General features: G+C 50.4%; 1 protein-coding gene across 1 annotated transcript; it reads right to left on the bottom strand.

The window, feature by feature from the left end:
- Window positions 1-4,100: 4,100 nt before the first annotated feature.
- On the bottom strand, window positions 4,101-9,673 carry LOC119959808 (zinc finger protein 875-like). Its single transcript, XM_038787902.1, has 4 exons — window positions 9,570-9,673; window positions 6,932-7,047; window positions 4,707-5,040; window positions 4,101-4,119 (listed from the first exon to the last, which is right to left on the bottom strand). The coding sequence occupies exons 2-4, from the start codon at window positions 7,041-7,043 to the stop codon at window positions 4,101-4,103; spliced, it is 465 nt and encodes a 154-aa protein (XP_038643830.1). The 5' UTR covers window positions 7,044-7,047; window positions 9,570-9,673.
- Between the last annotated feature and the right edge of the window lie 3,453 nt (window positions 9,674-13,126).

Genomic DNA, 13,126 nt, shown 5'->3' with positions numbered 1-13,126 from the left:
AGATGGTGCTTTTAACAATAGACACTGTAGCCCCAAAAATACATGCAATTTTCAGCATATTAAGTTTCAGCAGTTATGGGGTTAACATCAGCAGAAAATATTGTCAGATGATCAAAACTAAACAACAGCAGAATCCAACCCCTGCAGTCATTGATGAACTTGCTGATGTTTCTGGAGGCATCGTGACTGAGTGAATCCCTTCCCACACACACAGCAATTGAATGGTTTCTTAGTGTGAGTGCGTTGGTGTGCCAGCAAGTTGAAAGATTTTGCGAATCCCTTCCCACACACTGAGCAGGTAAACGGTTTCTCCCCAGTGTGAGTGCAATGGTGAGCAGTGAGGTTGGACGACCGATTGAATCCCTTCCCACACACGGAGCATGTGAATGGTCTCTCCGCAGTGTGAGTGCGTTGGTGAGCAGTGAGGTTGGATGACTGCCTGAAACTCATTCCACAGGAGGTGCAGCTGAATGGTTTCTCTTCAGTGTGAATTCGCTGGTGTCTCAGAAGGATGGGTAAAACTGTGAATCCCTTTGCACACACAAAGCAAGTAAACGGTCTTTCCCCAGTATGGAGCCGCTGGTGTGCAATGAGGGAGCATGCCTGTCTGAAACTCTTTCCACAGGAAGTGCAGCTGAATGGTTTCTCCTTAATGTGAACACGCTGCTGTGACAGTAAGTGGGATGATCCAGTGAATCCCTTCCCACACACAGAGCAGGTGAACGGCCGCTCACCTCTATGAACACGCTGGTGCGACAGCAGGTGAAAAGACTGAGTGAATCCCTTCCCACACTCGGAGCAGACGAACGGCTTCTCCCCAGTGTGAGTGCGTTGATGTACAGTGAGTGCTGAAGAATGCCTGAACCTCTTTCCACAGGAGGTGCAGATGAATAGCTTTTCCTCAGTGTGAATCCGCTGGTGAGACCAAAGGCCAGATGACTGAATGAATCCCTCCCCACACACAGAGCAGGTGAAAAGCCTCTACCCAGTGTGACTGCGCCGATGGTTTTCCAGCAGGGAAGGATAACTGAATCCCTTCCCACAGTCCTCACATTTCCATGGTTTCTCCATGGTGCCTGTGTCCTTGTGTCTCTCCAAGTTGGATGATCAGTTGAAGTCTTCTCCACATACAGGACACGTGTACAGTTTCTCCTCGCTGTGAAGTTTCTTCAGGCTGTGTAACTGGTTGAAGCTCTTTCCGCAGTCAATTCACTGAACTTTGTGCTTTCTTATCTACAAAAAGAAGTAAACTCAAAAAATATTCAACACAAATACAGACAGTAATGTGATTACGTGACTACATCACTTAATAAAGGAGTCAGTGAGAGTGGAAAAAGAGATCCTGGAAACCAAAAATTAACTCCCGAAAATAAAAGGCATCTCTCGAGAAAATCATAGATTATCATAGAATTTACAGTGCAGAAGGAGGCCACTCAGCCCATCGAGTCTGCACCGGCTCTTGGAAACTGCACACACTCGGGTGTGTGTTGTGTGGGTCTCGATATCTTTCCAGTCACACTGGTATTTAAAGTTGTTTCTCACAGGCAGAAGAGACAAACGTTTCTCCTTCAACATTCAAAGTCTGAGGATTTTCAGGTCCTGATGAATTGAGTGACTGTCAGATGATGTTTGGTTTCAGTCTCACATCTGTAAATCCTACTTTCTAATATCCTGTAAAAGGAATTTACAAACATCATCACTGTCACTGGAGCATATAAATTCTGAACAGACAATTCTAGTTTCTCGGGAACATTTTTTCCTCTCCATTCCCCGAAGCTGTAAATCCCCGTCCCACCCACTCTCCCTCCTCCCTGGGCTGAAATCCAAACCCATCTCACCATCTGCACCATTTCTTTCCTCCACTCCCAGTTTTCTCCCTCCCTCCCCTCTGCCTGGGTTCAATTCTCCAGCTCCTGTCTACAAACTGACAATAAAATCAATGGGTCTTATTGGGGGTTTGGGGCCTCCAGCGGGTGTTTGTGAATCCTCCCCGTCCACCTGCCAGGGTTTCCTTCCTTGTCAGAGATCATAGTCCTCGTTGCTTTGAGTGCAAAGTGTCAGCTCTTATTTATTATCCCCCCTCCCCCATCCTGTGATGTGAACCACCCTCCAGTGTGTGAAGCAGGATGGTGCCCATTAACCTGGGCCTGTTCCCGGGAGGGAGGGAGAAGCTCCGCAGCTGCAAACCAGGGAGCTGACAATGATGGTGAAGGGTTTGCGGATCCACAATGTGTTTCCACATCTGTTTCTCCCGCCACAGGTGTAGCATGGTGGCACAGTGGTTAGCACGGCTTCCTCACAGCTCCAGCGACCTGGGTTCAATTCCAGGGTAACCATGTGGAGTTTGCACATTCCCCGCATGTGTGCGTGGGTTCCCTCCAGGTGCTCCAGTTTTCTCCCACCGCTCAAAGCTGCGTAGGTTTGGTGGATTGGCTATGCTAAATTGCCCCTCAGTGTCCAAAAAAGGTTAGGTGGAGTTACTGGGTTATGGGGATAGGGTGGAGGCATGAGCTTAAGTAGGGTGCTCTTTCCGAGGGCTGGTGCAGGCTCGATGGGCCGAATGGCCTCCATCTGCACTGTAAATTCTATGAATCTGCAGGATTTCTCAGGCACTCTGATCCAATGGGTCTGTCTGGTGGTATTTCCCTGGTCCTGTCCATGTGTTTGGGTATTTTAGGGAGCCGGTACAACTCCCTTGGTTCCAGCTGTTGTTTTTGGTTAATGTGTCTGGAATATTTGAGTTCTTCCAGTCTGTCTCCAATTCTCCTTCCTGTCTCGGGTAGATTGATCGAAGGAGCTTGGTGTTGTGATTTGTGTTGTTTAGTTGTCTGTCCGTCTCCAGCAGGTATTGTTGTCTCTCGATAATGACTGTGCTGCTACCCTTGTCTTCTGGTCTTATTAACATTTCTGTGTTGGATCTAAGTTCCCAAATTGTCTGTCTTTCTCTCCAGGTAAGATTCTGTTTGTCTCTTGTATTTCATTACTGTGACAGGGCAGAAACCTGATTGAAGGGATTCAAACATAGGAGTTCTGGGAAAGATGGGCAAGGATTTGGGAGGTGACAACATGTTCAAAGAGTTTGGAGAGGAGAGGGAGGTTGAAGATGGGGCAGTAATTTGTAAGGATGGCAGGGTCAAGAGTTTGTTTTATAGAGGAGGGGGTGATGATGGCAGATTTGAAGGACAGAGGGACAGTACCTGAAGAGAGAGAAATGTTGACAATATCCGTGGACACAGGGTAGTTGGCTGATCAGTAGCTCAGTGGGAATAGGGTCGATGGAGCAGGAGCTGGGTCTCATGGACAAGATGGGCTCTGAGAGGGCATGAGAGGAGATGGGAGAGAAACTAGAGAAAGATGTGGGTTCAGGGCTCGGGAAAGGATGAAATTTAGAGACAGTTTGGTCCGGTGGGCACGTGGAAGGGAGGGAAGCAGCAGAGGCAGCTGATCGGATTGACTCAATCTCAGTCACAAAAAAGCTCCACAAGCTCCTCACACTTCATGTTGGGGGTGAGGGTGGAAGAGACAGGGGAGAGCGAGAGTACTTCAAAAGGAGCTAACTTGTGTCAGAGATATTAAAAAGTTTCAACAGTGCGCATTTAACACAAATTTAATTTTTTTGACTTTTAGCCAGAATATTAGCCCCTGTAAATGAGCAGAAAGAGACCCAAATGAACATGGTTCAGTCCTGAATGTGAGTAACAGCAAAATTCAATTACTGCAGTTATTTGTGGCACTGTTGGTGTCTCAGGAGGTGGGATGAAGTGCCGAATCCCTTCCCACAATTGGAGCAGGTGAACGGTCTCTCCCCAGTGTGAACTCGCTGGTGCTTCTGCAGGGCAGATGACTCAGTGAATCGCTTCCCACACTGGGAGCAGGTGAATGGCCTCTCCCCAGTGTGAATTCGCTGGTGCTTCTGCAGGTTGAAGGACTGAGTGAATCCCTTCCCACACCAGGTGCAGGTGAATGGCCTCTCCCCAGTGTGAATTCGTTGATGTACAGTGAGGTGAGATGATCGCCTGAAACCAGTCCCACAATGAGAGCACCTAAACCGTCTCTCATCAGTGTGAACATGTTGATGATGCATCAGTTCCCCAGAACTCTTATAGCTCTTCCCGCAGTCTGGACATTGAAACGGTCTCTCATCAGTGTGAATTCGCTGGTGACTTAGCAGGTCGGATGACTGGGTGAATCCTTCCCCACACTTGGAGCAGCTGAATGTTCTCTCCGCAGAGTGAATTTGTTGGTGCTTCTCCAGGTCAGATGATCGCAAGAATCTTTTCTCACACTTGGAGCAGCTGAATGGCCTCTCCCCAGTGTGAATTCGCTGGTGCCTCTGCAGGTCAGATGATCGAGTGAATCTCTTCCCGCACTCTGAGCAGGCGAATGGCCTCTCCCCAGTGTGACTTCGCTGATGTACAGCGAGGTCAGATGATTGTCTGAACCCAGTCCCGCAGTAAGAGCACCTAAACGGTCTCTCGTCAGTGTGAACACGTTGATGGCGAATCAGTTCCCCAGAACTTTTATAGCACATCCCGCAGTCTGGACAATGAAACGGTCTCTCATCAGTGTGAACTCGCTGGTGACTCAGCAGGTGGGTTGAAAAAGAAAATCCCTTCCCACACTCTGAGCAGGTGAATGGTCTCTCCCCAGTGTGAACTCGCTGGTGTGTGGACAAAGTGGATGACTGAGTGAATCCCTTCCCACACTTGGCGCAGGTGAAGGGTCTCTCCCCAGTGTGACTGCGTTGATGAGTTTCCAGCTTGGAGGGGGAAGTGAATCCTTTCCCACAGTCCGCACATTTCCACGGTTTCTCCTCGGTGTGACTGCATTTGTGGCTTGTGAGGTCTGATAGAGCGAATCCTCGTCCACACAAACAAATCATGTACGGTTTCACCCCACTGTGAACAATGCTTTTTCCTTCCATGTTCAAAATCCGCTGATATTCAGGATATGATAAATTGAGGACTCTGTCAGATCCTGATGTGATGTTTGGTTTGAGTTTCCGGACTTTGAATCCTCGCCTTCGAACACCCTGTGAAACTGATTTAAAAACAGAAAATAGGGAATGAGAGAGACCCCACAAAAACACAAAGGCAGGTTATGAAATTGAGCTGAATGCATCTGGTCACTTGTGGGGCCAGCTCTGGGAAAAAGTGACCATGAAAACTGCTGGATTGTTATAAAACCCAACTGGCCTCTTTGGGAGGAGAGAGAAAGAGGCGAAGGTGGATTTTGTATATCTACAAAACATATTAACAGAGTATTTGGCAAAGCAAATTCGATCTGAGCTTCATCAAGAGTAATATTGATACTGAAACTATGCTTCTGGTGGCACGGTGATTAGCACTGCTGCCTCACAGCGCTAGGGACCCGGGTTCAATTCTGGCCTTGGTGACTGTGTGGAGTTTGCACTTTCTCCCCGTGTCTACGTGGGTTTCCACCCGGTGCTCAGGTTTCCTCCAACAATCCAAAGAAGAGAACGTTAGGTGGATTGGCCATGATAAATTGCCCGTTAATGTCCAGGGATGTGCAGGTTAGGTGGGGCTATGGGGTTACAGGGACAGGGTAGAGGTGTGGGCCTAGGCAGGGTGCCCTTTCAGGGAATCGGTGTAGACCCGATGGGCCGAATGGCCTCCTTCTGCACTGTTGGAATTCTATCGTTCTAATTCTATTCTATGAATCTTTATAAAGCTCTGGTCACCACTCTTCAGGAAGGATGTGAAGGTTCTTGGAGAAGGTACAGAGGGGATTTACCAGAATAGTTCCAGCAAAGGAGGTTGAGGGGAGATCTGATTCAGGGACACAAGATTATGCCAGATTTCCATCGGGTGGACAAAGAAACTCTGTTTCCATTCACTGATCGTACAAGCAGCCAGGACACAGATTTAAAGTTTTGGGTAAAACCTGGATTGAACAATATAAGACCCTGAAGGGTTTTGACAGGGTGGATGTGGAGAGGATGTTTCCTCTTGTGGGAGAATCTGGGACACGGGGGTCACTGTGGCAAAATAAGGAGTCGCCCATTTAAGATGGAAATTAGGATTTTTTAATTCTCTTGAGGGTTATAAGACTTTGGAACTCGCGTCCTTAAAAGGCAGCGGATGCAGAGTCCTTGAATAGTTTTAATGATGTGGAGATGCCGGCGTTGGACTGGGGTGAGCACAGTAAGAAGTCTTACAACACCAGGTTAAAGTCCAACAGGTTTGTTTCAAACACGAGCTTTCGGAGCACGGCTCCTTCTTCAGGTGAAATCATCTGGATTTCACCTGAAGAAGGAGCCGTGCTCCGAAAGCTCGTGTTTGAAACAAACCTGTTGGACTTTAACCTGGTGTTGTAAGACTTCTTACTGAATAGTTTTAAGGCAGAGCAGATGAGCAAGGGGGTGAAAGGTTATCAGGGGTAGGCAGGAATATGGAGTTGAGGTTAGAATGAGATCAGCCACAATATTTTTGAATGCTGAGCAGTCTCGAGGGGCCGAGTGGCCTGATCCTAGTTTGTATGTAAAAGGTACAGGAGTAATGAGGTGATATGAGAAATGTTTTTACACAGCGAGCGGCAATTACCTGGAACTTGCTGCCTATCAGGGAGTTTGAAAATAGACACAATGAATCATTTGATTTCAAAAGAAAACAGGGATAGAGCAGGAGAATGGGACCGACTGGATTGCTCCAAAGAGCTAGCATGGATTCAATGGGCCAAATGCCATTCTCTGTGCCATCATGTCTAATATAACCCCGGGGGTTCAGATATCACTCAGGTAAATCTGTGCTCACTCCCTCCGAGGCCATTCTATCCTTCTTCAGGTTTGTTGCCCAGAACTGAACACAGTTCTCCAGGTTTGGTCTAACCAGGGTTTGTGAATCTCGGGGCTTTTCCAGTCACACTGAGACCTGAAATCTTCCCTCACAGACAGAACAGACAAACCTTTTACCTTCCACACCCAGATGCTGCTGATATTCAGGTTCTGATGAATCGAGTGACTCTGTCAGATCGCAATGTGACATTTGGTTTGCGTTTCCTGTCTGTTCAACCTCCACTTCCATTATCCTGTAAATTTGCAGAAACCTCACTGTCAGCTTAGGATAGAAATTCACTACATTCTCTCCTCACCAACTTTGATCAAATGTATTCCTGGAGATTTGATCACATGACCTGCCCCCATCCTCCAGCCTTTAATCGGTCAACACATCCATCCTTGTGACACACTGCCTTCCTCGGCCAATTGGGAAGCAAAAGGACTCATTACCTTACAGGACAGTGATTGACTGTCAGCCAAACGACCTTTATCCCATTTTCAATATTTTTATATCCACTGAAGAGAAATGGTCAAAGAAAATTACATTAAAATCTTCTTTACTGTCCTAATGATTTTCCAGACATGAATCTTGCCAAGAAAGAAGGTCACATTTGAATTCAGTAAAGTCTACTGAACACCCTGAAACGATTGTCAATTGCTGTAAAAACCCATCTGATTCACTGATGTCCTTCAGTGAAGGAAATCTTCTATCCTTACCTGGTCTGGCCTACACGTAACTCAAGATCCACAATCAGCTTGTTGACTCTTAAAGTGCTGTCTGAGATGCACTCAGTTTAAAGGCAATTAGGAAGGGCAATAAATGCTGGCCCAGCCACCGACACCAACATCCCGTGAATCAGTGTTCTTCAAAGTCGGGGGTGCAACCCACGGGGGGGGTCGCGGGGGTATGTCGGAAGGGTCATGTAGCCGTTGACCGCGACGCTCCCGATCGCGCAAATTCCTGTGCAGCAGCCGGCTTTGAATAATGCCAGCTGCAAGGGGCCGCAAACCTGTTAAAAAAAGTTGGTGCACTGCACATGCGCGCACGATGACCGGCGCGCATGCACATTCTGCGAACATGTAAAAAAAAAATCGGCTGCATTGCACATGCATGCCTGATCATCGTGCGTGCATGCGCAATACGGCCGATGTTTTTACATGCTCGCAGAATACGCATGCGTGCCGATAAACGGGCATGAATGCGCAGTGCTGCGTCTATTTTTTAAAAAACCGTTGCAACTTTTTCTTTTACAAGTTCTGGAGTGGTTTTTATTCATTTCATTTTTTTAAAACAGGTTCAGGGGGGATTTATTTGGTAAAAATTTACAGAAAAAACATGCAGAACTTTGGACAGATGGAGACTCCATATTTTCCGACATAGGAAGGCTTCACCTTCATTCAACAGCTTCCATTGGAGGAACGTGTACGAGGGCCGAAGGGACCCAAAACCATTTCCTCCATTTTTGTCAGCAGCAAACAAGGTAAGAGAAAATGGTAGGTCGTGCAGGTCGGCCGGCGTGCGTCACGAAGGCCGGCTGGTGTGCAGCGCGAATATCGGTTGGGTTGGGGCCCGAAGGTTGGCCAGTTGGTAAAAATGGATCCCCGGAATAAAAGTTTGAAGAACACTGCCATGAATGAATGGAAAACAAAATTTCCATCCTTACCTGGTCTAGCCGACACGATTCCAAACCACAGCAATGTGGTTGACTCTTTAAATGCCCTCCGAGATGGTCTAGAAAGCCACTCAGTTCAAGGAAAATCAGGGATGCGCAATAAATGTTGGCCCAGCCAGTGACTCCGAATAAAATAAAATCCTGGAGACTCCAGTCAGTCAATCCTGGAGAGTTGGCATCCGGTCCAGGCTCGCAGCACATGCATTCTGCAGCACCTTGTCCTCTGTAAAGATGGCGGCCGGTAACCCGGGCCTGTTACCAGACTCCTAAATGACACTCTTATGGACTGACCTCATTAACACAACACCATGTATGCTTCATACGATGCCGGTGTTTATGTAGTTACATTGTATACCTTGTGTTGTCCTCTTATGTATTTTCTTTTATTCCCTTTTCTTCCATGTACTTAATGATCTGTTGGCTGCTTGCAGAAAAATACTTTTCACTGTACCTCAGTACACGTGACAATAAACAAATCCAATCCAACATGCATACTTACAGCATCTTATATTACAACAGTGAATATGTTTCAAAAGTACTCCATTGTCTCTAAAAGACTTCAGAAGGTCCAGTGGCAGTGCAAGGTTTTATAGAAATGTACATTTATTCTAATAGTCCACAAACTAGGATATACCCGTCTCTGGATCTGTAAAGACTTAATTACCTGCAAATGCTCACATTCAAAGCCTTGTCTTGCATCTTTGACTTTGTCTATATATATGTTTATAGAACATACCTCTTTATTCACCTGAGGAAGGAGCAGTGTCATTGATTTGAAACAAACCTTTAACCTGGTGTTGGAAGACTTCTGTCTGTGGGATGATTCTGAAAGGTTTGCTCCAGCCCAGGGGGCGGGCCTGGAGGACTGACCGACAGCGGCTGGTCCTCCAGCCAATCAGAGTGAATGGGAGGCGGAGCAAAGCCAGGCCTCTCGCTCCCTACGCATGCGCCCGGCCATCGGGGCCTGTCTCGGGGAAAAGCCCGAGCAGCGTTCGCCGGTTCAACTGTCGTATCCGAGCTTCGTATTCGGACATTGGGGCCCACACAGAGTGTTTATGAAACCTCCCGACCCATCCACCGGCTCCATCCCTCCCTCATACCTCAGCGGGCGAGATATGACCAGCGGAGTATTCCAATCCTACTGCCTGAATCGTCAACTGTCATCGGCACTGCGCATGCTCCAATCACGTGGGCGACACCGGGGCCCAGCCCCGCCCCCCACTCACTCCGATTGGTTGGAGGACAAGCCACTCCGTTCGATCCTCCAGTCCAGCCCCTCTCTTCCTATTGGACAAGAGCTTCCGTCAACCACTCCCTGGGCATTGTGAGCTGAAGCATGCGCAGTGCCGATGCTGGGCTCGGCCGGGAGGTTTTACTGAAGCTGTTTTGGGGCTTCACTACTTTAGTTGATGTTCGTTTTTTTTTGTGAGTTTTGAGACCTGCACATTTATGTTCATATGCAGGATTAAGCCAGCATCTGCCTTAGCATGATGCTGGGTGTGAAAAGAACTAAGCAAAAGAACATAAAGTAAATAATGGATAAAACAAAAGAAGGGAGTGCTGCTAAAACAACGAGTGGAGCACAACCCAAAAGGAAGGGAACAGAAACTTATCTAAAACCCGTCAAATTAGAGTGTGAAAATCGGATAGATAAGGCAATCCAACCCCTGCGGTGCCCACCGAGCACGGAAATCTTCCAGTGTGCCCGTGGACACCGCATGCTCCCTCTCCAGGGACAGCCGGCCACGAACAAGGCCGCGGAAGAGGAGCAGACAGTTGGGCTGGACGACCCCCTCGGCTGCCCGCTGCCTGGACCGATAAATGGCTAGTTTGGCCAGGCGCAGGAGCAGGTTCACGAGGACGTCCTCCGCCTTCCCTGCCTCTCGCCGCACCGGATGTCCATAGATCAGGAGCGTGGGGCTGAAGTGCAAATAAAACCTCAACAACAACGTTGTCAAGAAATCAAAGAGGGAGTGCAGCCTGGGACAGACAACATAAACATGCTCCACGGTCTCCACCAGGCCGCAAAAGGAGTAGGTCTCTGGCAGAGCCGTGAAGTGGTGAATCCGATAGTTGTACGGCACTGCCATGTGCAGCACCCTCCACCCCAGGTCCCCAAGTTTTATGGGGATGACGCCTCTATAGAGGGACCCCAGCAGGGACCTCCGCCGCCAGACGGCAATGAAGCCCGCCAAGGCGTCTCCAGACGGCAGGCAAGAGGAAGGAGGTGGAAGGTGTGCAACAGCAGGCCGTACAGGCAACCCCTCCGTGCAGTGCGAAATGCCACGGAGGGTATTTGCATGAGGCAGCAGTGCCGGTGCCCGGCGGGTGCGTAGGGGCCGGGGACCAATGTGAAATTCTGTCCGAGCAGGGGTCCGCTCAGACGGGATGCCACCGCACAACCACACCGCCTCTAGCTCCAGTATGCCCACGGGGACGAGCACGGCCGTTTTGAGGCCTTGGATGGCATTGGCCATGTACCAGACAGACACTGCCCCGTGCTCGGCTAGCTCGTGGGGTGTCAGCCAGCCCGCCCTCCGCCGCCCAGCGCGTCCCCAATCCTGGTCACCCCGGCATCCACAGCCCTCCGCTCCACCAGCCACCGGAATGGAAATTGGTGGAGGTGCGGATTCCTGAGCAACGGCTCCCTTGCGAGGGCCAGAACTCCTGACAGGGGAGAGCTGCGGCGCGTGGCGACCATGTTCCAGACATTGAGGAGGTCCTGGTACAAGACAGGCAGCGCCAACAAAGAGTTCCGAAGACCCTGCTGGTCAACAAACAGGAGCTGCAGGTCATAGTTCAGGCCGTGCACCTGGCAGAAGAAATACGTCACCAGGGCACACCATCGTGGAGGAGGCTCGACGTACAGGTATCGCTGCAGCGTCTGAGGCGGAAAGTCGCAATCTGGCTGCGAAGGCACACCAGCGCTTGTCCGCCCTCCGCAATCGGGAGATTCAAGACCTCCGCAGCGACCCCGTGCAATCGTTTGTCCCAGAAGAACCGAAGCAGGGTTCTCTGGATGCGTGGGACAAAATCAGGGGGAGGGGTCAAAGTGACCAGCCGGTACCACAGCATGGCGGCAATCAGCTGGTTTATGACGGGAACTCGACCCCTGTAGGACAGCACTCGGAGCCGTCCTGTCCAGCGTCCCAGGCAAGCGGTGACCTTGGTCTCCAGCTCCTGCCAGTTCGCCGGCCAGGCTTCCTCTGCCGGGCAAAGATGGACTCCCAAGTACAGGATATTGGTCCGACTCCAGTTGAAGGGCCTGAGCTCCTCCGGGAGGGGGTCCATCTGCCACGGACCGACCAGGAGTCCAGAACATTTAGCCCAGTTGATCCGTGCGGAAGACGCGGCGGAGTAGACAGCCTGGCACTCTTGCATCCTACGCAGGTCACCATGGTCAGTGAACATGAGAAGCCCGTCATCAGCGTAAGCTGAGAGGACCACCTCCACGTCCGGCTCGCACAGAACCAGCCCCGTTAACCTCCTCTGCAGGAGGAACAGGAAAGACTCCAAGCAGAGAATAAAGTTGGCCGGACAGGGGGCAGCCCTGACTCACTCCTCTCCCAAAACGAAGGGACACCGTCAGAGACCCGTTAACCTTAATCAGACATTCCGAAGCAGCGTACAGTAATCGGGTCCGGGCGGCAAAATGCATCCCGAACCTGAAAGCTCGCAGAGTCCCGAGCAAATACTCGAACCCACCCTGTCGAACGCCTTCTCCTGGTCAAGAGACAAGAAGGCGCTCGACATACCAGTCCTCTGGAAGAAATGAATAATGTCCCGGACCAGGTGGATGTTATCAAATATTGTGCGGTCTGGGACTGTGTCGGATTGGTCAGGGTGGATCATGTGGTCCAGCACGGGGCCAAGGCGTAAAGACAGCACCTTGGCAAAGGTTTTGTGGTCCATGCTGAGAAGGGAGACCGGTCGCCAGTTCTTAATTTGGCGGAGATCCCCTTTCTTGGGCAGCAGGGCAATGACGGCCCTGCGCCACGAAAGGGGCATCTCCCCGGTCGCAGTACATTCCCCCAGGACCCCCGCATAGTCGCTCCCCAGAACGCCCTGAAGAACTCCACGGTCAGCCCGTCCAGCCCTGGGGTTTTCCCTGTGACAGACTGTCCAGGGCACTGGTCAGCTCCTGGAGGTTGATGGGATCATCGAGCTTCCCGGCGCCCTCCGGGCTGACCTGCGGCAGGTCCTCCCACAGAACTCTGCAAGCGTCCTCGCTGGACGGATCCGGAGAGAAGAGGTTGGAATAAAAATCCCTAATCAAGGTCCTGACCCCCTCCGGATCCGAGACGAGGAACGCGTCGTCGGCCAGCAGCGTAGAAATCTGCCGACAGGCCCCCTGTCCTCTTTCCAGCGAGTAGAAGAAGGGGGAGCCGCGGTCCATATCTGTCAGGAGACGGATCCGCGACCTCACTCATGCGCCGCGGGACCCGGCAAGTTGCAGGTTCCGCAGCGTGTCCCTCCTCTCTGTACACCAGCCCCAGGGCCGGGTCCTCATCGGGCTGAGCAAGACGTGACTCCAGATCGAGGAGTTTCTCAGCCAATTTGGCGATCGTGGAGTTCCGCCTCGCCATGGACCCCTTCGTGTACCCCTGACAGAAGGCACGGATGTGGCTTCCCACATCCCACCATAGCCTCAAGGAGG

Source organism: Scyliorhinus canicula, unplaced genomic scaffold, assembly GCF_902713615.1.
Source record: "Scyliorhinus canicula unplaced genomic scaffold, sScyCan1.1, whole genome shotgun sequence".
In the NCBI taxonomy this organism is placed as follows: domain Eukaryota; kingdom Metazoa; phylum Chordata; class Chondrichthyes; order Carcharhiniformes; family Scyliorhinidae; genus Scyliorhinus; species Scyliorhinus canicula.
This window is presented reverse-complemented; position numbering and strand designations above follow the sequence as displayed.